This window comes from Salmo salar, chromosome 20 (assembly GCF_965601325.2).
Source record: "Salmo salar chromosome 20, fSalSal1, whole genome shotgun sequence".
NCBI lineage: Eukaryota > Metazoa > Chordata > Actinopteri > Salmoniformes > Salmonidae > Salmo > Salmo salar.
The window spans coordinates 78,028,203-78,051,483 of NC_138310.1; the positions used below are offsets into that span (position 1 = coordinate 78,028,203).

Consider the following 23,281-nt stretch of genomic DNA (forward strand, 5'->3'; position numbering starts at 1 on the left):
AAGGATGATTAGCCAGGCCCTGAAGAGATCAGTAAGGATGATTAGCCAGGCCCTGAAGAGATCAGTAAGGATGATTAGCCAGGCCCTGAAGAGATCAGTAAGGCCAATGTTTCAGTATGGTCTGATTAGGACAATTCACAGCAAGTTGCACCTATGTTTACTTAAAGACAATTAGCCGTAATTGGAAGCATTTTCCTCCTCTGTGCGTTATCATGATACGTGTTCTTCTCTGGGCTGTTTCTGTTACATGCAGCTTATACAGCTTCATCCTCAGCCCAGAACACCCAGCCATGGATGTGTTCAACACTATTGACATGGCTGAACACTGGCTGAGGGTGTTGGCCTATTTATTCACAGCTCTAACTGATAAACAGCGGGATTGTCCATCCCCCGCCCCTCAGACACCCGCTAGCTGCACCGGGGGAAGATTAAATAAGAAGCGCCTGGCAGTTTCACAACGTAATTGAAAGAGCATAATCTAGTAGAAATTGAATCAAATCATATCTGTCTCTGAATTCAGCCAGCAGTTACTGATATGCACACAGCCTCTGCATCAACCTCGGAGCCAGTTTATTGGCTGTGGGTGCGTGTGCAAAACATTACGTATTTATGTTTGTGTGTGTGTGCTTGTGTGTTTTGTGTGTGTGTGTGTTTTGTGTGTTTGTAAGTGTTTTTGTGTGCGTGCGTGTGTGTGTGTGCTCGTGTGTCTGTGTACCACTGTAACTTTGTTGGGACCTGTCATTAATCCCTGTGTGAGAACAAAACCTGCTCTCTCCTGTCATCAGGGTTGCTTCACCCACAGACACCAGGCCCATAATGCCCCTCCCTGACCCTGTCCCAGCTACACACTCACTCTCAGGCTTATTAAGGCTGCACACACACACACACACACACACACACACACACACACACACACACACACACACACACACACACACACACACACACACACACACACACACACACACACACACACACACACTGTTCAACAACCTGGAAACAATAACCTCATCAATCAGAGAGTCTGGAGAGGTGGTTTGAGGACAGAGCGGAGCAGGTGTGTATTACTGCTCAGTGTTCATGGCTGTGTATTACTGCTCAGTGTTCATGGCTGTGTTTAACTGCTCAGTGTTCATGGCTGTGTTTAACTGCTCAGTGTTCATGGCTGTGTATTACTGCTCAGTGTTCATGGCTGTGTATTACTGCTCAGTGTTCATGGCTGTGTATTACTGCTCAGTGTTCATGGCTGTGTTTAACTGCTCAGTGTTCATGGCTGTGTATTACTGCTCAGTGTTCATGGCTGTGTTTAACTGCTCAGTGTTCATGGCTGTGTTTAGCTGCTCAGTGTTCATGGCTGTGTATTACTGCTCAGTGTTCATGGCTGTGTTTAACTGCTCAGTGTACATGGCTGTGTATTACTGCTCAGTGTTCATGGCTGTGTTTAACTGCTCAGTGTTCATGGCTGTGTATTACTGCTCAGTGTTAATGGCTGTGTTTAACTGCTCAGTGTTCATGGCTGTGTTTAGCTGCTCAGTGTTCATGGCTGTGTATTACTGCTCAGTGTTCATGGCTGTGTTTAACTGCTCAGTGTTCATGGCTGTGTATTACTGCTCAGTGTTCATGGCTGTGTTTAACTGCTCAGTGTTCATGGCTGTGTATTACTGCTCAGTGTTCATGGCTGTGTATTGCTGCTCAGTGTTCATGGTTGTGTATAACTGTCCAGTGATCATAGCTGTGTATAACTGTCCAGTGATCATGTCTGTGTATAACTGTCCAGTGATCATGTCTGTGTATAACTGTCCAGTGATCATAGCTGTGTATAACTATCCAGTGATCATAGCTGTGTTTAACTGGCCAGTGATCATAGCTGTGTATAACTGTCCAGTGATCATAGCTGTGTATAACTGTCCAGTGATCATAGCTGTGTATAACTGTCCAGTGATCATAGCTGTTTATAACTGTCCAGTGATCATGGCTGTGTATAACTGTCCAGTGATCATAGCTGTGTATAACTGTCCAGTGATCATGGCTGTGTATAACTGTCCAGTGATCATAGCTGTTTAAAACTGTCCAGTGATCATAGCTGTGTATAACTATCCAGTGATCATAGCTGTGTTTAACTGTCCAGTGATCATAGCTGTGTATAACTGTCCAGTGATCATGTCTGTGTATAACTGTCCAGTGATCATAGCTGTGTATAACTATCCAGTGATCATAGCTGTGGTTAACTGGCCAGTGAACATAGCTGTGTATAACTGTCCAGTGATCATAGCTGTGTATAACTGTCCAGTGATCATAGCTGTTTATAACTGTCCAGTGATCATGGCTGTGTATAACTGTCCAGTGATCATAGCTGTGTATAACTGTCCAGTGATCATGTCTGTGTATAACTGTCCAGTGATCATAGCTGTTTATAACTGTCCAGTGATCATAGCTGTGTATAACTGTCCAGTGATCATAGCTGTGTATAACTGACCAGTGATCATGTCTGTGTATAACTATCCAGTGATCATAGCTGTGTATAACTGTCCAGTGATCATAGCTGTGTATAACTGTCCAGTGATCATGTCTGTGTATAACTGTCCAGTGATCATGTCTGTGTATAACTGTCCAGTGATCATAGCTGTGTATAACTGTCCAGTGATCATAGCTGTATATAACTGTCCAGTGATCATGTCTGTGTATTACTGCTCAGTGTTCATGGCTGTGTATAACTGTCCAGTGATCATGTCTGTGTATAACTGTCCAGTGATCATGTCTGTGTAAAACTGTCCAGTGATCATAGCTGTATATAACTGTCCAGTGATCATAGCTGTGTATAACTGCTCAGTGATCATAGCTGTGTATAACTGTCCAGTGATCATGTCTGTGTATAACTGTCCAGTGATCATAGCTGTGTATAACTGCCCTACGTACACATGGCCTTTCCCATAATGAGGTTTCACTCTGTTTAAACAGAACAGATTTTGCTAGCCCTGCTGTTTATAAGCTGTTTGTACAACAACATCCTCTCTGTGTTGTGTTTTCGATTTTTTGCAGTGATGTGTGAAATATTAGTGTAAACCAGTATTTGCTGTAAACACAGGCTCAGTGACTGGTGCTGTCCATAGCCGGTATTCTGTAGAGCTGGGCCTTGGGAGGGAATGACAACACACAGCACCCATCTGGTTAGGGAGAGATTTAACAGTGCAGCGTGGGATGTGTTCCTTCCTCTAAAGTGCCTGGGTAGGACGAGGACTCACAGAATGACTAAAAACAACTCTACACGGACACCAGGACCATCCATGTGTAATGGACTGTGCTGACAGATGGGAGAATGGATGGGCCGAAATGTGAATGCCAATCGAAAGCAGAGCGATGTGCGGTGCTGTATTTTAAGAGGGCTGCGGCACAGTGTGTGGGATGGGCTGGGCTGGGCTGGGATGGCCTGGGCTGGGCTGGGATGGACTGGGATGGGCTGGACTGGGATGGGCTGGACTGGGATGGACTGGGATGTGCTGGACTGGGATGGGCGGTGATGGGATGGGCTGGGATGGAATGGGCTGGGATGGGCTGGGCTAGGCTGGGATGGGCTGGGCTGGGATGGACTGGGATGGGCTGGACTGGGATAGACTGGGATGGACTGGGATGGGCTGGACTGAGATGGGCGGCGATGGGATGGAATGGAATGGGCTGGGATGGGCTGGGATGGGCTGGGATGGGCTGGAATGGGTTGGACTGGGATGGGCTGGGATGGGCTGGGATGGGATGGGATGGACTGGGATGGGCTGGGATGGGATGGAATGGGTTGGACTGCGATGGGCTGGGCTGGGATGGAATGGTTTGGACTGGGATGGGCTGGGATGGGCTACACTGGGATGGGATGGAATGGGCTGGACTGGGATGGGCTGGGATGGAATGGGTTGGACTGGGATAGGCTGGGATGGGCTGGACTGGGATGGGCGGCGATGGGCTGGACTGGGATGGGATGGGATGGGATGGAATGGTCTGGACTGGACTGGACTGGACTGGGATGGGATGGGCTAGACTGGGATGGGCTGGGCTGGGCGGCGATGGGCTGGACCGGGATGGAATGGTCTGGACTGGGATGGGATGGAATGGGCTGGACTGGGATGGGCTGGGCTGGGCGGCGATGGGCTGGACCGGGATAGAATGGTCTGGACTGGGATGGGATGGAATTGGCTGGACTGGGATGGGCTGGGATGTGAGTTTGTGAGTGTGAGTTAAAAAGGAGAGACATGAAAAGTGAGAGGCTAATAAACACCAGAGAGTCAGAGACATCAGACATCACAGGATGAAGAAGAGAAAAGAGCAGCTGGCCATGGCTGCTCCTATCTATGTTATCCCTGCCCCCTGGCTGCTCCTATCTATGTTATCCCTGCCCCCTGGCTGCTCCTATCTATGTTATCCCTGCCCCCTGGCTGCTCCTATCTATGTTATCCCTGCCCCCTGGCTGCTCCTATCTATGTTATCCCTGCCCCCTGGCTGCTCCTATCTATGTTATCCCTGCCCCCTGGCTGCTCCTATCTATGTTATCCCTGCCCCCTGGCTGCTCCTATCTATGTTATCCCTGCCCCCTGGCTACTCCTATCTATGTTATCCCTGCCCCATGGCTGCTCCTATCTATGTTATCCCTGCCCCCTGGCTGCTCCTATCTATGTTATCCCTGCCCCCTGGCTGCTCCTATCTATGTTATCCCTGCCCCCTGGCTGCTCCTATCTATGTTATCCCTGCCCCCTGGCTGCTCCTATCTATGTTATCCCTGCCCCCTGGCTACTCCTATCTATGTTATCCCTGCCCCCTGGCTGCTCCTATCTATGTTATCCCTGCCCCCTGGCTCCTCCTATCTATGTTATGCCTGCCCCCTGGCTGCTCCTATCTATGTTAACCCTGTCATCCCTGGCTCCTTCTATCTAAGTTAGCCCTGCCCCCTGGCTCCTCCTATCTATGTTATCCCTGCCCCCTGGCTGCTCCTATCTATGTTAACCCTGTCAACCCTGGCTCCTTCTATCTAAGTTAGCCCTGCCCCCTGGCTCCTCCTATCTATGTTATCCCTGCCCCCTGGCTGCTCCTATCTATGTTAACCCTGTCATCCCTGGCTCCTCCTATCTATGTTAACCCTGTCATCCCTGGCTCCTCCTATCTAAGTTAGCCCTGCCCCCTGGCTCCTCCTATCTATGTTAGCCCTGCCCCCTGGCTGCTCCTATCTAAGTTAGCCCTGCCCCCTGGCTCCTACTATCTATGTTAACCATGTCATCCCTGGCTCCTCCTATCTATGTTAGCCCTGCCCCCTGGCTCCTCCTATCTATGTTAGACCTGCCCCCTGGGTGCTCCTATCTATGTTAGCCCTGCCCCCTGGCTCCTCCTATCTATGTTAACCCTGTCATCCCTGGCTCCTCCTATCTATGTTAGCCTGCCCCCTGGCTCCTCCTATCTATGTTAGCCCTGCCCCCTGGCTGCTCATATCTATGTTAGCCCTGTCATCCCTGGCTCCTCCTATCTATGTTAGCCCTGCCCCCTGGCTGCTCCTATCTATGTTATCCCTGTCATCCCTGGCTCCTCCTATCTATGTTAGCCCTGCCCCCTGGCTGCTCCTATCTAAGTTAGCTCTGCCCCCTGGCTCCTCCTATCTATGTTAGCCCTGCCCCCTGGCTGCTCCTATCTAAGTTAGCCCTGCCCCTGGCTGCTCCTATCTAAGTTAGCCCTGCCCCCTGGCTCCTCCTATCTATGTTAGCACTGCCCCCTGGCTCCTCCTATCTATGTTAGCCCTGCCCCCTGGCACCTCCTATCTATCTTAGCCCTGCCCCCTGGCTCCTCCTATCTATGTTAACCCTGTCATCCCTGGCTCCTCCTATCTATGTTAGCCCTGCCCCCTGGCTCCTACTATCTATGTTAGCCCTGCGCCCTGGCTCCTCCTACTATCTATGTTAGCCTGCCCCCTGGCTCCTACTATCTATGTTAGCCCTGCCCCCTGGCACCTCCTATCTATCTTAGCCCTGCCCCCTGGCTCCTCCTATCTATGTTAACCCTGTCATCTCTGGCTCCTCCTATCTATGTTAGCCCTGCCCCCTGGCTCCTACTATCTATGTTAGCCCTGCCCCCTGGCTCCTACTATCTATGTTAGCCCTGCCCCCTGGCTCCTACTATCTATGTTAGCCCTGCCCCCTGGGCTCCTCCTATCTATGTTAGCCCTGCCCCCTGGCTCCTCCTATCTATGTTAGCCCTGCCCCCTGGCTCCTCCTACTATCTATGTTAGCCCTGCCCCCTGGCTCCTACTATCTATGTTAGCCCTGCCCCCTGGCTCCTACTATCTATGTTAGCCCTGCCCCCTGGCTCCTCCTATCTATGTTAGCCCTGCCCCCTGGCTGCTCCTATCTATGTTAGCCCTGCCTCCTGGCTCCTCCTATCTATGTTAGCCCTGCTTCCTGTGATGACACAACTGCCAGTCAATAGAGAGACGACAGCAAGTGTCTTTTTCTTGTCAAGCCACTACTCCACTGAGAGCAGATGGAGGCATTTGTCACTGCTGTGCAAAACAGGTCTGTTCAGGGTGTTGAGGGCCTTGATAATGGAACTGAACAAAAAGGCATCCAGCTCAACAGTTTCAGGCTGAACTTAACTGATGTTGGTGTATGGAGGGAATCAGTCAGCGCTGGGACAGACTGCAGACATGCTGTGCGTTGTCTTCTCCTTCCTTTGTTTAGTAATTGAGGGTGATTAACAGCCTGGAAAATGAAATGCAGCATGAATGCCGCCACAACGCGTGCTGAATAGGGTTTCACAGTATCAGCATTAACAAATGACGGGAGACAAAAGATGGTGTTGGGATAGAGCCATCCTGTGATTGTTGCTGCCTTCAGCAGCCCCCTGTGTTGTGGAGGTGATAGAGACAGAGACACAGAGAGATGCAGAGAGAAAGGAAGGCCTCTCCATTCACACTGGGCCACTCCAGAGGCCCCCTCTGCCCAGGCCCTTCAAATATGCCTGAGCAGAATGGTAAAGTGCCACCTCCACACAGAGGTGGGAAAACTGAGTGCTTTGGCCCTAAAGTGGATCCTCATGTCGAAGACCTATGGGACCTCCAGTCCCTCTCCCTGCCCTGCGTGGTCTGACCTGGCCTGACCTTGGGCCTTTGTGAGTGGTCAAGTGCTTTAGCTGTTAAGCCGTCCCTCAAACAAACAGTAACATAATGACAGTTCAAACTCCCTGGGTCTCTATAGTGCCGGTGTGACCCTTTTCATTACCCTTCCTCTCGCTTCACCTTGTCTTCTATTTAAAGGCTGTTTTAATGATTCGTATTAAACTAGCAGTGAGGGCGTGAGGGGCCCCTGAATGCCTCAGAACACAGAGGAATGTGTCCGGTGGGGGAGTAGGGTGGAGGTGAGGTGTCCCTGGAGGAGCCTTGTCTTCCTCTGGCTGGCTTAGTTAAATGGAGGGGTTGTGGCATTTAGACGGCCTCTCCCTGTCTCTACTCCTCCCAGATGAACTGTTAGTCTACACACCACCGATGTGATGGGTTGGGTTGTTCCACTGAGAACCTTCTGACATTCGATTTCTATATTCCCCTGTTAGAACCTGTCATTCCCCTACCTTGCAGACATCATGTGGATTGTTTTGCTAATGAACAAAGTGTCACTCTTCATTAGGCTGCTGTGTCATAATAAAAGTGAGGCTCCGTTCTCCACATGCCAGTGATAGCTGTTTTTAGATCCCCTAGAGTGCAGAGCGCAGGCACACATGGAGTGTTGACCACAGTAAATTAGATTTAGTGAGATGTTACATGGTGTGTCATAAAGTGAATATATGTGTAGCAGTGTGTTTGACTGAAGTCAGCCAGTAAAAGGCAGCAGGTTTGGAGCCCTTTCGCAATGCTGTGTGGAACCTCCTTCAACTCCCCCCTATGTACACCCCCCCCCCCCCCCCCCCCCCAACGTACACACACACACACCTACACACACACCTCAGTCTAATAAAGGGATCTGTTACAGGCCTGGGGGTGGGGGTCCAGAGTCTGCCGGCTTGTGGGCTGAGGTGTGTAACCCTTAAACCCTTAAGCCCCCTTGGAGCAGGCAGATCAGTGGTTCCCCCTTCTATTGTGTGCTGCTACTCTGACTGGCATGGCTGTCAGAGAGGGGCTGGGGGCCTGACAAGGACCTGAGAGGGGCCGGTGCCCGAGAACAAAGCATCTCTCCTGGCCTGTAATCAAAGCCCTGGGAAATAACAGCCATCACACTCACCTGGTCCTGGTCACAAAACACATCTTTTAGAGAGTGTGTGTGTGTGTATGTGTGTATGTGTATGTGTGTGTTTGTATGCGTGTGTGTGTGTGTGTGTGTGTGTGTGTGTGTGTGTGTGTGTGTGTGTGTGTGTGTGTGTGTGTGTGTGTGTGTGTGTGTTTGTATGCGTGCGTGCGTGCGTGCGTGTGTGTGTGTGTGTGTGTGTGTGTGTGTGTGTTTGTATGCGTGCATTCTTTTGTTCTTCTTGTCTGGAACCCTCCACTGTTACAGTACTGGAGATTGTTGTGCTGGAGGTCATTTGTAGCTGCAGTAATGCTTCCAATCCACCCTGCCGGAACAGACTGTCTGATAATGCCATACAAACCACAGGCGGAATGAGAATAGCATAGAATGGCTGGACAGGTACTGCAGTCAGTGGTGGAAAAAGTAGCGAATTGTCATACTTCATTAAAATATTCATTAAAATACCTTAATAGAAAATGACTCAAGTAAAAGTGAAAGTCACCCAGTAAATTACTCCTTGAGTAAAAGTCTAGAAGTATTTGGTTTTAAATATACTTAAGTATCAAAAGTAAAAGTATGAATAATTTTCAAATTGTTATATTAAACAAACCAGACGGCATCATTTTTGTGTTTTTTATTTATCTACTTATAGCCAGGGGCACACTTCAACACTCAGACATCATTTACAAACGAAGCATCTGTATATAGTGAGTCTGCTAGATCAGAGTACTTTTAGGTGTCAGGGAAAATTTATGGAGCAAAAAGTGTATTATTTTATTTAGGAATGTAGTGAACTAAAAGTAAAACTAAACAGCAAAGTAAAGTACAGCCAGTACTTAAGTAGTACTTTAAAGTATTTTTACTTAAGTACTTTACACCGCTGGCTGCAGTTACTACAGTAGTACAGTACTTTGGTTTTCTGTCACTTGGACCACAGGACATACATGGCTCACTAAGATTAATTTGTGAGTTTATACTCCCATCAAACATGACAGATTAAGTTTTATTGAACTCTGAATGCCTTTGGTCATGGTTGTGTAAAAACTCATAACTCCATGGGTGAGGAAATACAATACTTTTAAACTGAGAGAATGATTTGCAATGTTAGAAGTGGTGTTTTGTGTTCCCTCTGACACCCCAGGGCCCTCTGTCTCTGGTTGATTACAGTGTGTCTCCTCTGTCCTCTCAAGGTCTAACCTCTCATCTCTCTCTTTTCTCTCGTTCCTCAGATCCGGGGAGGAAAGCTGATGATAACCAATGCCAGAAAAAGCGATGCTGGGAAGTATGTGTGTGTCGGGACCAACATGGTGGGAGAGAGGGAGAGTGAGATCGCTGAGCTCACTGTGCTCGGTAAGTAACCTTGCTCATACACACACACTCACCCTCTTTATTTATTCCCCCCCACTCTCTCTCTCTCTCTCTCTCTCTCTCTCTCTTCTCTCTCTCTCTCTCTCACTCTCTCTCTCTAGTACACTGAAGTTAGCCACAGTGTACTGTTGATTTAGGGCCAGATAGCACTGCATTTTGCTTTGTGTTTGTGCTTGTGTTTCCCAGTAAGCAGTGTAGTTTTGTTTTGACTGTGTTGTAATTTGTTTTATTCTGATTGATTGGATGTTCTGGTCCTGAGGCTTCAGTGTGTTAGTAGAACAGGTTTGTGAACTCAGCCCCAGGACCAGCTGGATGAGGGTCCTGAGGCTTCAGTGTGTTAGTAGAACAGGTTTGTGAACTCAGCCCCAGGACCAGCTGGATGAGGGTCCTGAGGCTTCAGTGTGTTAGTAGAACAGGTTTGTGAACTCAGCCCCAGGACCAGCTGGATGAGGGTCCTGAGGCTTCAGTGTGTTAGTAGAACAGGTTTGTGAACTCAGCCCCAGGACCAGCTGGATGAGGGTCCTGAGGCTTCAGTGTGTTAGTAGAACAGGTTTGTGAACTCAGCCCCAGGACCAGCTGGATGAGGGTCCTGAGGCTTCAGTGTGTTAGTAGAACAGGTTTGTGAACTCAGCCCCAGGACCAGCTGGATGAGGGTCCTGAGGCTTCAGTGTGTTAGTAGAACAGGTTTGTGAACTCAGCCCCAGGACCAGCTGGATGAGGGTCCTGAGGCTCCAGTGTGTTAGTAGAACAGGTTTGTGAACTCAGCCCCAGGACCAGCTGGATGAGGGTCCTGAGGCTTCAGTGTGTTAGTAGAACAGGTTTGTGAACTCAGCCCCAGGACCAGCTGGATGAGGGTCCTGAGGCTCCAGTGTGTTAGTAGAACAGGTTTGTGAACTCAGCCCCAGGACCAGCTGGATGAGGGTCCTGAGGCTTCAGTGTGTTAGTAGAACAGGTTTGTGAACTCAGCCCCAGGACCAGCTGGATGAGGGTCCTGAGGCTTCAGTGTGTTAGTAGAACAGGTTTGTGAACTCAGCCCCAGGACCAGCTGGATGAGGGTCCTGAGGCTCCAGTGTGTTAGTAGAACAGGTTTGTGAACTCAGCCCCAGGACCAGCTGGATGAGGGTCCTGAGGCTTCAGTGTGTTAGTAGAACAGGTTTGTGAACTCAGCCCCAGGACCAGCTGGATGAGGGTCCTGAGGCTTCAGTGTGTTAGTAGAACAGGGTTCTGATGAGTCCTAGCTCAGCCCCAGGACCAGCTGGATGAGGGTCCTGAGGCTTCAGTGTGTTAGTAGAACAGGTTTGTGAACTCAGCCCCAGGACCAGCTGGATGAGGGTCCTGAGGCTCCAGTGTGTTAGTAGAACAGGTTTGTGAACTCAGCCCCAGGACCAGCTGGATGAGGGTCCTGAGGCTCCAGTGTGTTAGTAGAACAGGTTTGTGAACTCAGCACCACAACCAACTGCTCTTTTTTGAGTTTTTATTATTAGTGGATATTGGCCTAATTCTGCCCTGCATGCATTGTTTGTACAGCGGTGAAGAGGGTCCAGATGTTTCTGTTTGTGTGTGTCTCCAAGGAGACAAAACGGTGTCATTGACCCCTTCAAGAGGAGTGTGACCTGGCCTTCACTCTACCAGTTAACCATGAACTCCCCCAGGAGCCCCCCCTCTACTGACCCCCTTTCTCCCCCGCTGGACCCCTTCCCCTACTGACCCACCTCAGCACCTCTCTTCTGGCCAGCTGTGCCCCATTCCACCATGACTGGTCTTTGACCCCACAGCTCTCCGGTGCCTCAGTTTATAGTGTCAGTATAGACCTCTGTATTGACCTCAGTGGGCTGAACTTCTGACTGTCCTCTCCACTTCCTCTACTTCCTGTCCCACTAGACCTCTCATCATTCCCTCCGACAGGACCCACGTTTTCTTCTTTCCAACATAAGATACATCATTATATATGGAAATCATATGGCTTCAACGGTCTCAGCTCATAGCTATGGCCTGTCACAACAGAAAAAGGCACGACAGCCCCAGGCACTTACTGAGCACGTTTTCAAGCCAAGTCTGAAGGGGAGTGAGGAAGGAGGGAATGTGCGGAGGGAGGGGAGAGAGCAGAGAGGAGAGAGAGTAGAGAGAAGGGAGGGGAGAGAGGGCAGAGAGGAGGAAGGGTGGAGAGAGGAGGGAGGGGAGAAAGTAGAGAGAGGGGAGGGGAGAGAGCAGAGAGGAGGAAGGGGAGAGAACAGAGAGGAGGGAGGTCAAACTATTGAACTGCAATTGTTGAGCTGTGGGAAATATTAAAAAACAAATGTTGGAGGAGAGGGAGATTAAAGGTATTAGGAAATCTGCTAAGTGTTCCGTATGGAAATGTGCGTTGTTGTGTGTTTCTACTGAGGGGATAGGGTCCGGAGAGGGAGTTGAGCTGAGCTGGACCTGAGGGGCCAGGGGTGGTTAGATGGCTATCTGTTTTCATTTCACAAGCTTTTTCCAAAATGTATTTTTATTTCAATCCCTGCTGGAAGGCTAGGGGGGATGGAGTGCAACAGCAAGCTTTTACAGGACCTCTCAGATCATCAGGATAAAGAGCAACGAGGGTAGATGTGATTACTAAAACACACTGCTAATGTTAGCACTGAGACTGCTGCTACAGACTGATCGGCAAGATGATTCAATCCCCATACAGTGCTAAAGATACAGTATAGTCACATACTATGATATACTATATTATGCTATGCTATACTATGCAATAATATAATATGCTATGCTATACTATACCACACTATACTATACTATGCTTTACTATACTATGCTATGCTATGCTATACTATTCAATGATATAATATTATTACGTTCTCCCCTCGGGTGTAGCTCGTCTGAGGAGGAGACGTAAATGCCTGGGCCTAAACACACCAGGTAATACAGATGAAAAGGGAAGAAATGTGGGGTGCAATGAGCGATAAATAAATCAGACCACAACCAGAACTCAATTTTAACCCTCAGGGGATGTTTAGTGAATTAGTTAAATAAACAATATAACACACCCATAAATAATTAATAAGAAACAAAACAACCACAACAAGGGAAGGTAAGAGAAGGAAATGTTTGGGATCGGGGTCCAAGTAATGAAAATAAACAAAAGGTCCCTCCTCTTCTACACACCTAATCCTTCCTAACACATTCTAAACCCTAACCCACTGTCCTACCTGGTTCCAAGAAAAATACAAGGGTGACACCCGCCCGGCTAACCTAGTGTATAAAACAATGGGTTATCTACGTGAGAATGTACACCCATGGGCAGATCTACCTTTTCCCTTCTCCAGGACCTAGGTAGGGTGGAGCGCCTCAGGAGGACAGGCTGAAACACAAGGAAATTAACACAAATAATCAAACAAAAAACAAGTGTCCTCTCTCTCTCTCTCCCTCCTCTCTTCTCTTCTCACACGGCAAACAGATATCCTCTCTGTAATCAGCTACAGCCACGCCCACCATCGTTAGCCGCAACTCGGTACACCTGTAATGCCCAAGACAAACACACTAGCAGGGGAAAAAATGGGGAACAAGAAAAACGTAACACGTAACACGCCCCCCCCAAAAAGAGTAAACCCCTGGGTTTATGATAAAACCCTTAAATACATATATATATTTTTTTACAACAGCAAAGTTATCAATGCCTGGTGCTATTAGTATTTTTTTAATTTTTTACTAGGCACGGGACAAAGCATCCGCAACGATGTTTTCCGAACCCTTTATGTGCTGAATTTGTAAATTATAACCCTGTATAACCAACGCCCAACGCATAAGACGTTGGTTGTGGTTATACATGCGGCTCAAGAAAGTTAAAGGGTTGTGGTCTGTGTATACCACAACAGGCAACACACTGGAACCAACATAAACTTCAAAAAATTGTAGGGCAAATAACAGCGCCAGGGTCTCCTGTTCGATAGTGGAATACCTTGACTGACAGCTGTTGAATTTTCGAGAGAAGTAGCAAACTGGGTGATCTAGACCATCGTGTTCCTGTAATAGTACAGCACCTGCACCCACTGAACTGGCATCCACCTCCAACTTAAATGGTTTCTGGAAATCAGGGGCAGAAAGAACAGGAGAAGTACACAATAGTGCTTTTACAGAGTCAAAAGCAGATTGACACTCAGCGGTCCACTCAAAGGATACTGAAGGACTGAGTAACCTAGTCAGTGGGGCTACAACTGTTGAGAAATTCCTACAAAATGTACGATAATAACCCGTCATGCCTAAAAATCTGCGTAATTCTCGGCGAGTGGCAGGGGCAGGAAACCGGGTGATAGCATCCACCTTAGCTGCTACGGTACGCACCTGACCCCGACCTACCTCTTTACCCAAATATGTAACAGTTGCCTTTCCAAACTCACATTTGGCTAAGTTAAGGGTCAAAGAAGCGTTGGCCAAGCGTGCAAACACAGCCCTCAATGTGCTCAGGTGATCAAGCCAGGTAGTCGAATGAACAACCAGGTCATCCAGATATGCAGTACAATCAGGAACATCAGCCAACACAATATTTACCAAACGTTGAAACGTGGCTGGAGCATTCCTCATTCCAAAAGCCATCACTGTGTACTGACAGAAACTGTCAGGAGTTACAAAAGCAGACACCTCAGAGGCACGAAGGGTTAAAGGCACCTGCCAATAACCTTTTAACAAGTCAAGCTTAGTAACATACGCAGCCGATCCAATGGTGTCTATACAGTCATCCATGCGAGGTAAAGGGAATGAGTCAGGTATAGTAACATTATTCACTTTCCTGTAGTCAGTGCAAAATCTTTGAGTCCCGTCAGGCTTTGGAATCAGCAGACAGGGGGAACTCCAAGGACTGCCACTGGGGATTGCCATCTCATTTTCCAGTAAATAAGTTACCTCTTTCTTCATCACTCCTCTCTTGATTGAATTCACACGATAAGGGTGCTGTTTGATTGGAGCAGCATCACCTACATTTATATCATGTTTCAACACATTGGTACGACTGGGAACATCCTGAAAGAGACTTGGAAAATCAGTGATTAGTAACTCAATATCAGATCTCTGCTGATCATTCAAATGCAACAAATGGGTTGGGAGAGACGCCACCATCTCAGAATTACACAAACGAGCACACTGCTCAGGAGTATTCCGCATCACCAAACCGTCCTCATCATTTAGGCTGACTCCTGGGTGAGTAACCAGGCTCACAGAAGCAACAGAGGATACAACAGGTTTTTCACTGGTAATGGGAGACTCGGTACCACCTCTAACAAGATAGGCTTTAATCATGTTAATGTGACATACCCTAAATGGTCGTCTACGGTCTGGCGTTTTGATAACATAATCAGTATCACTGAGTTTTCGGTCCACTACATATGGGCCAGAGAAACTGGAAGAGAGACACGAGCCGGGTACCGGCAACAACACCAAGACTTGGTCACCTGGTTGAAAAGAACGAAACACAGATTTAACATCAAAATGACGTTTCATTTTCTTTTGTGTGGAAGACAGATTTTCTCTGGCTACAGCACAGGCGTCATGCAACCGCTCCCGGACTTGACTAACATAGTCTAGTACATTAGTAGAGGACCCAACTGAATCATCAGCCATAAGTTGTTCTTTCAGTACCTTGAGAGGCCCTCTCACGGTATGACCAAAGATTAGCTCAGCTGGGCTAAACCCAAGAGACTCCTGTACGGTCTCCCGAATAGCAAACAGCACGTAGGGCACCCCCTCATCCCAATCTTTTCCTGTGTCCATACAGTATTTACGCAACATAGCTTTTAGCGTCTGATGCCAACGTTCCAGCGCGCCCTGACTCTCCGGGTGATAAGCGCTAGACATCTGATGGGACACTGACAAGGACTTCAACACACTTCCAAACAATTTTGATGTAAAATTTGTGCCTTGATCTGTCTGTACAATTTTTGGAAATCCAAAGGTAGAGAAATACTTAATCAGCGCCTTCACAATTGCCTTACTTGTGATTTTACGCATAGGAATCGCCTCTGGGTACCTTGTAGCAGTGCACATTATTGTTAACAAGAATTGATTACCCGACTTAGTCCTGGGCAAGGGACCAACACAATCAATGATTACCTTCTCAAACGGCTCTCCCATGACCGGAATAGGGCAGAGAGGAGCCGGGGAAATTACCTGGTTAGGCTTCCCCACCACCTGGCAAGTACTACATGTACGGCAATAGCGAGCCACATCCCGTTTCATTCCCGGCCAGAAGAAATGACGGAGGAGTCGGTCGTAGGTTTTAGTCACCCCTAGATGACCAGACCAGGGAATATCATGAGCTAGGGACAACACCTTTGTCTGAAACGGGGCAGGAACTACAATCTGGCTAACGGAACTCCAATCATTTTCTAGGTCAGCACGGGGAGTCCATTTTCTCATCAGAAGCCCCTTTTCAAAGAAATACGTCACACCTTTCCTGTTTTTGTTACTCAAAGGTAACATGGAGGAAAAACATTTGGCCAAGCCCACATCCTCTATCTGTGCAGCTATTAGCTCCTCCCGAGTAACTGGCAACCTTAAACAGTCCACCGAGGAAGCCATTGTCTTGTCTTTATTTCCATCATCATGATCAGAACTCCCTGGGAACACAGGAGTAGAACACTGAATATCTTCCCCATTTAACATAGGTGCAAGCACACAGTCAGCTAAGTCTACCATGGTACCTAAGCGACGTGACTGCGCACGCGTAATGGCACACGCTGGAAATGCGTCGGGAAACGTAGTTCCCAAAACATCAGCACTTAACTGAGCATCAGGCTTGTCTAGTACTTCTAACACAGGCACAACTTTGCCTCCTGCTAGATCGTTACCCATGATTAGGTCAACCCCATGTACGGGAAGCTCGGACTGTACACCGATTCTGAAATATCCACTCACTAGATCAGAAGTCAAATGGACAGTATGTAACGGAACAGGCACACAACCCATTTCGATCCCCCTCAATAATACACTAGAGCCACAATAAGACTCTTCTGACCAAGGCAGAACACTCGAGAGAATTACAGACTGAGCCGCACCAGTATCTCTCAATATCAAAACTGGCTTTTGGTCTCCAGAATCACCTGTCAGGGAAACAAAGCCTTTAAATATGAACGGGTCGTATGATTGATCAGGACGACTTAGTACAACTTCAGGACTCTCCTTTACAGAGCTCTTATGGGTTACTTTAATCAAACCCACACTTTTATGGAGTTTAGGGGTTGAAGCTGGTGACTTGTGTTTTAGAGACATACATTCTGAAATTACGTGTCCTACTTTATGACAGTAAAAACATGCGCGTTCCTCCTTTTGATTCAGCCGTGTACTTCCTGAGTAACGGGGTGAATAGTAGACAGAAGAGGATACAACCGGTCTAGTCTCACTACGGTGTGTGGGAAACACCGTTTTATGTGTTAACACAAATTCATCTGCAAGCACCGCGGCGTCAGATAACTTTAACACTTTCTGTTCATTAATGTATACAACCAACCGCTCTGGGAGGCTGTTTTTAAATTCTTCCAATAACATTAATTCACGAAGACCTTCAAAGTCATTGATTTTACTCGCTGAGCACCATTTGTCAAAGAGAGACTCCTTCTCTCTAGCGAATTCAACAAAAGTTTTTATAGAGGATTTGGAGTGCTTTCTAAACTTTTGTCTATAAGCCTCTGGCACAAGCTCATACCCACGGAGCACAGTAGCCTTAACTATGTCGTAATTAAGACTATCAGCGAGAGAAAGAGTACCCAATACCTCCTGCGCTTTACCGGACAATTTACATTGGAGTAAAAGCGGCCACACGTCCCTAGGCCAATTCAAAGCCACTGCTATGCGTTCGAATGCACAAAAGTAAGAGTCAACCTCAGACTCACGGAATTGTGGAACTAAAGCAATATGCCGGCTAATGTCAAAGGTAGAGGCAGATCCTGGGGTGGAAAACACACTATTGGAAATGGCAGGGACAGCGGCCAGCCTCGCCATCTCCGCCTCTAATTCCAATTTGCGCATTTCGAAGTCCATCTGCCTTATCTTAAGGTCCTTTTCTGCTTCCAACTCCAGTCGGCGCATCTCCAACTTGAGATGTAGCTCATCCTTTCGGATTTGTGCTCGCTCTTCTGCCTCCATCTGCAAATGTATAGCCGTAGGCACAGGAGAAAGAGGGTCAAATCGAGGCAAGGTGTCCGGGGATTTATACTCGACCTCATCGTCGGGCCTAGTCGGGGTACCCAGAGCATCCACCACCTCTCCAACCGTAGGCCGAGGCAAAACCAACACCTGCTTTTCCATCAGTGCCGCTAATACCAATGCCTTTATCTCCGCCTTAACAAAACCCCTAGGCACGGAGATATCGAAATGGTCTGCCAAAGTCTCTAAATCCACTCTCCTACAATTCTCAAAACCCTCCCACGTTGGGTTATCCAGAAAAAACTAAAGTTGGCCATATTCTAAATCCAGCACCTAACGACTACACAGCACTAAACACTACACCAAACACAACAACCACCCAATCCACCTTTACTACCCTAGTGTGCAGGCACAAGCTGGATCAAAAATATCCCGGATGAGCCCCCATCTTACGTTCTCCCCTCGGGTGTAGCTCGTCTGAGGAGGAGACGTAAATGCCTGGGCCTAAACACACCAGGTAATACAGATGAAAAGGGAAGAAATGTGGGGTGCAATGAGCGATAAATAAATCAGACCACAACCAGAACTCAATTTTAACCCTCAGGGGATGTTTAGTGAATTAGTTAAATAAACAATATAACACACCCATAAATAATTAATAAGAAACAAAACAACCACAACAAGGGAAGGTAAGAGAAGGAAATGTTTGGGATCGGGGTCCAAGTAATGAAAATAAACAAAAGGTCCCTCCTCTTCTACACACCTAATCCTTCCTAACACATTCTAAACCCTAACCCACTGTCCTACCTGGTTCCAAGAAAAATACAAGGGTGACACCCGCCCGGCTAACCTAGTGTATAAAACAATGGGTTATCTACGTGAGAATGTACACCCATGGGCAGATCTACCTTTTCCCTTCTCCAGGACCTAGGTAGGGTGGAGCGCCTCAGGAGGACAGGCTGAAACACAAGGAAATTAACACAAATAATCAAACAAAAAACAAGTGTCCTCTCTCTCTCTCTCCCTCCTCTCTTCTCTTCTCACACGGCAAACAGATATCCTCTCTGTAATCAGCTACAGCCACGCCCACCATCGTTAGCCGCAACTCGGTACACCTGTAATGCCCAAGACAAACACACTAGCAGGGGAAAAAATGGGGAACAAGAAAAACGTAACACGTAACAAATATGCTATGCTATACTATACTACACTATACTATGCTTTACTATGCTATGCTATGCTATGCTATGTTATACTATGCTATGCTATGCTATACTATTCAATGATATAATATGCTATACTATACCACACTATACAATACTATGCTTTACTATGCTATGCTATGCTATGCTATGCTATACTATTCAATGATATAATATGCTATGCTATACTATACTACACTATACTATGCTTTACTCTGCTATGCTATGCTATGCTATACTATTCAATGATATAATATGCTATGCTATACTATACTACACTATACTATGCTTTACTATGCTATGCTATGCTATGTTATACTATGCTATGCTGTACTATGCTATACTATGCCATGCTATACTATGCTATGCTATGTTACGTTATACTATACTACACTGAGTATACAATACATTAAGAATACCTGCTCTTTCCATGACATAGACTGATCAGGTGAAACTCTGATCCCTTATTGATGTCACTTGTTAAATCCACTGCAATCAGTGTAGATGAAGGGGAGGAGACAGGTTAACGAAGGATTTTTAGATAACTGAGACATGGATTGTGTATGTGTGCCATTCAGAGGGGGAATGGGCAAGATGAAAAATGTAAGTGCCTTTGAACGGGGTATTGTAGTAGGTGTCAGGCGCACCGGTTTGTGTCAAAACTGCAACGATGCTGGATTTTTCACGTTTCCTATGTGTATCAAGAATGGTCCACCACCCAAAGGACATCCAGCCAACTTGAGACAACTGTGGGAAGCATTGGAGTCAACATGGGGTGCAACTCAATATTAGGAATGTGTTCATAATATTTGGTATACTCAGACTATAATATACTATGCTTAGTTTTACTACAGTGCCCTCCTAAATTATTGGCACCCTAGGTAAATCTGAACAAAAAAAGGCTGTGAAAAAAATGTCACTGTTGTTTATCAGCTTGATATTACACAAAAATAATTGTAATCAACAAATAATATTTATTTTCAAAAACATGTTTCACAATTATTGGCAACCCTGCATTTAGTACTTTGTGGACCCTCCCTTTGCCAAGATAACAACTCTGAGTCATCTCCTATAATGCTTGATGAGGTGGGAGAACACATCCTCCATTTGCCTAGATAACAACTCTGAGTCGTCTCCTATAATGCTTGATGAGGTGGGAGAACACATCCTCCATTTGCCAAGATAACAGCTCTGAGTCGTCTCCTATAATGCTTGATGAGGTGGGAGAACACATCCTCCATTTGCCTAGATAACAGCTCTGAGTCGTCTCCTATAATGCTTGAAGAGGTGGGAGAACACATCCTCCATTTGCCAAGATAACAACTCTGAGTCGTCTCCTATAATGCTTGATGAGGTGGGAGAACACATCCTCCATTTGCCAAGATAACAACTCTGAGTCGTGTCCTATAATGCTTGATGAGGTGGGAGAACACATCCTCCATTTGCCAAGATAACAACTCTGAGTCGTCTCCTATAATGCTTGAAGAGGTGGGAGAACACATCCTCCATTTGCCAAGATAACAACTCTGAGTCGTCTCCTATAATGCTTGATGAGGTGGGAGAACACATCCTCCATTTGCCAAGATAACAACTCTGAGTCGTCTCCTATAATGCTTGATGAGGTGGGAGAACACATCCTCCATTTGCCTAGATAACAACTCTGAGTCATCTCCTATAATGCTTGATGAGGTGGGAGAACACATCCTCCATTTGCCAAGATAACAACTCTGAGTCGTCTCCTATAATGCTTGATGAGGTGGGAGAACACATCCTCCATTTGCCTAGATAACAGCTCTGAGTCGTCTCCTATAATGCTTGATGAGGTGGGAGAACACATCCTCCATTTGCCAAGATAACAACTCTGAGTCGTCTCCTATAATGCTTGATGAGGTGGGAGAACACATCCTCCATTTGCCTAGATAACAACTCTGAGTCGTCTCCTATAATGCTTGATGAGGTGGGAGAACACATCCTCCATTTGCCAAGATAACAACTCTGAGTCGTCTCCTATAATGCTTGATGAGGTGGGAGAACACATCCTCCATTTGCCTAGATAACAGCTCTGAGTCGTCTCCTATAATGCTTGATGAGGTGGGAGAACACATCCTCCATTTGCCTAGATAACAGCTCTGAGTCGTCTCCTATAATGCTTGATGAGGTGGGAGAACACATCCTCCATTTGCCAAGATAACAGCTCTGAGTCGTCTCCTATAATGCTTGATGAGGTGGGAGAACACATCCTCCATTTGCCTAGATAACAGCTCTGAGTCGTCTCCTATAATGCTTGATGAGGTGGGAGAACACATCCTCCATTTGCCTAGATAACAGCTCTGAGTCATCTCCTATAATGCTTGATGAGGTGGGAGAACACATCCTCCATTTGCCAAGATAACAGCTCTGAGTCATCTCCTATAATGCTTGATGAGGTGGGAGAACACATCCTCCATTTGCCAAGATAACAACTCTGAGTCATCTCCTATAATGCTTGATGAGGTGGGAGAACACATCCTCCATTTGCCTAGATAAAAGCTCTGAGTCATCTCCTATAATGCTTGATGAGGTGGGAGAACACATCCTCCATTTGCCTAGATAACAGCTCTGAGTCGTCTCCTATAATGCTTGAAGAGGTGGGAGAACACATCCTCCATTTGCCAAGATAACAACTCTGAGTCGTCTCCTATAATGCTTGATGAGGTGGGAGAACACATCCTCCATTTGCCAAGATAACAACTCTGAGTCGTCTCCTATAATGCTTGATGAGGTGGGAGAACACATCCTCCATTTGCCTAGATAACAGCTCTGAGTCGTCTCCTATAATACTTGATGAGGTGGGAGAACACATCCTCCATTTGCCAAGATAACAACTCTGAGTCGTCTCCTATAATGCTTGATGAGGTGGGAGAACACATCCTCCATTTGCCAAGATAACAGCTCTGAGTCGTCTCCTATAATGCTTGATGAGGTGGGAGAACACATCCTCCATTTGCCAAGATAACAACTCTGAGTCGTCTCCTATAATGCTTGATGAGGTGGGAGAACACATCCTCCATTTGCCAAGATAACAACTCTGAGTCGTCTCCTATAATGCTTGATGAGGTGGGAGAACACACCTTCCCTTTGAGTCGTCTCCTATAATGTTTGATGAGGTGGGAGAACACATATGGAGTTGAGACCATTCCTCCATACATAAACTCTCCAGAGTTCACCCCACAGCTTTTCAATGGTGTTTTGGGGACTGGGATGACCATTGCAAAAGCTTGATTCTATGGTCAATGAAAAAATTTTTTGTGTGGATTTGGGGGTGTTCCTGCCAGTTGATACAACAACGACCCAGTTTTGGCCTAAAATCTCCTGGTTATTGATGAAGTCCATGATGCCATGTATCCTAACAATGTTCCCAGGGCTTTTGGAAGTAAAACAGCACCACAACATCACAGATCCACCACCATACTTCACAGATCCACCACCATACTTCACAGATCCACCACCATACTTCACAGATCCACCACCATACTTCACAGATCCACCACCATACCTCACCGATCCACCACCATACTTCACAGTAGGGATGATTTTATTTTCTGCATGACCATGGCTCTTTTTACACCAAACCAACCTCTGGTGTTTGCTGCCTAAAAGCTCTATTTTAGTCTCATCAGACCATAGAATCTGGTTCCAATCAAAGTTCCAATGATATTTATCAAACTCCACATGCTTACATTTGTGGTTTGGTGACAGCAGTGGCTTTCTTCTGGCAACCCTTACAAATAAATTGTTGGCATGAAGGTGCCGTCTAATTGTAGTTTAGGAGAATTGGTGACCCCAAGATGTAACCAATTTCTGCAATTCTCCAACTGTGATCCTTGGATATTTGTTTGCCACTTGAAACATCCTTCTCACTGGGTGTGGAGGCAAAATACACTTGTGTTCTCTTCCAGGCAGGTTCGTCACAGCTCCAGTTGATGAAAATGTTATAATTATTGCCCTGATAGTGGAGATGTGTATTTTCAGCCTTGTAGCTATCTTTTTTATTGCAATTTTCTGATTTGTGAAGGTCAATAACCTTTTGTCTCATTTCGTTTGTGTGTTGTCTGGCCTTTCCCATGTTGATGGATGAGTAAGGGGGTTTAGCCTGTGTGTCACCTCATATTTATACCCCAGTGAAACAGGAAGTCATGGCTGGACCACTTAAGAGTTCCCAAAAATCTTAATTGGAATACACATCAATTGGATTGTTTTGTTCATCAGAATTTCTAGGGGTGCCAGTAATTCTGAAACGCATGTTTCTGAAAAAAAACAACATTATTTCTTGTTGATAATAATATTTTTTGAACAATTTTAACTCAATTAAAGATT

At 46.6% G+C, this 23,281-nt stretch overlaps 1 protein-coding gene across 2 annotated transcripts in view; it reads left to right on the top strand.

Moving 5' to 3' along the window:
- Nucleotides 1–23,281, top strand: part of robo1 (roundabout, axon guidance receptor, homolog 1 (Drosophila)) — a 664,161-nt gene that overhangs the window by 502,035 nt on the left and 138,845 nt on the right. For both annotated transcript variants that reach the window (XM_082966738.1, XM_082966739.1), the window contains one exon: nucleotides 9,470–9,590. In XM_082966738.1, coding sequence (XP_082822864.1) covers nucleotides 9,470–9,590 — 121 coding nt within the window. The remainder of the gene's footprint in view (nucleotides 1–9,469; nucleotides 9,591–23,281) is intronic.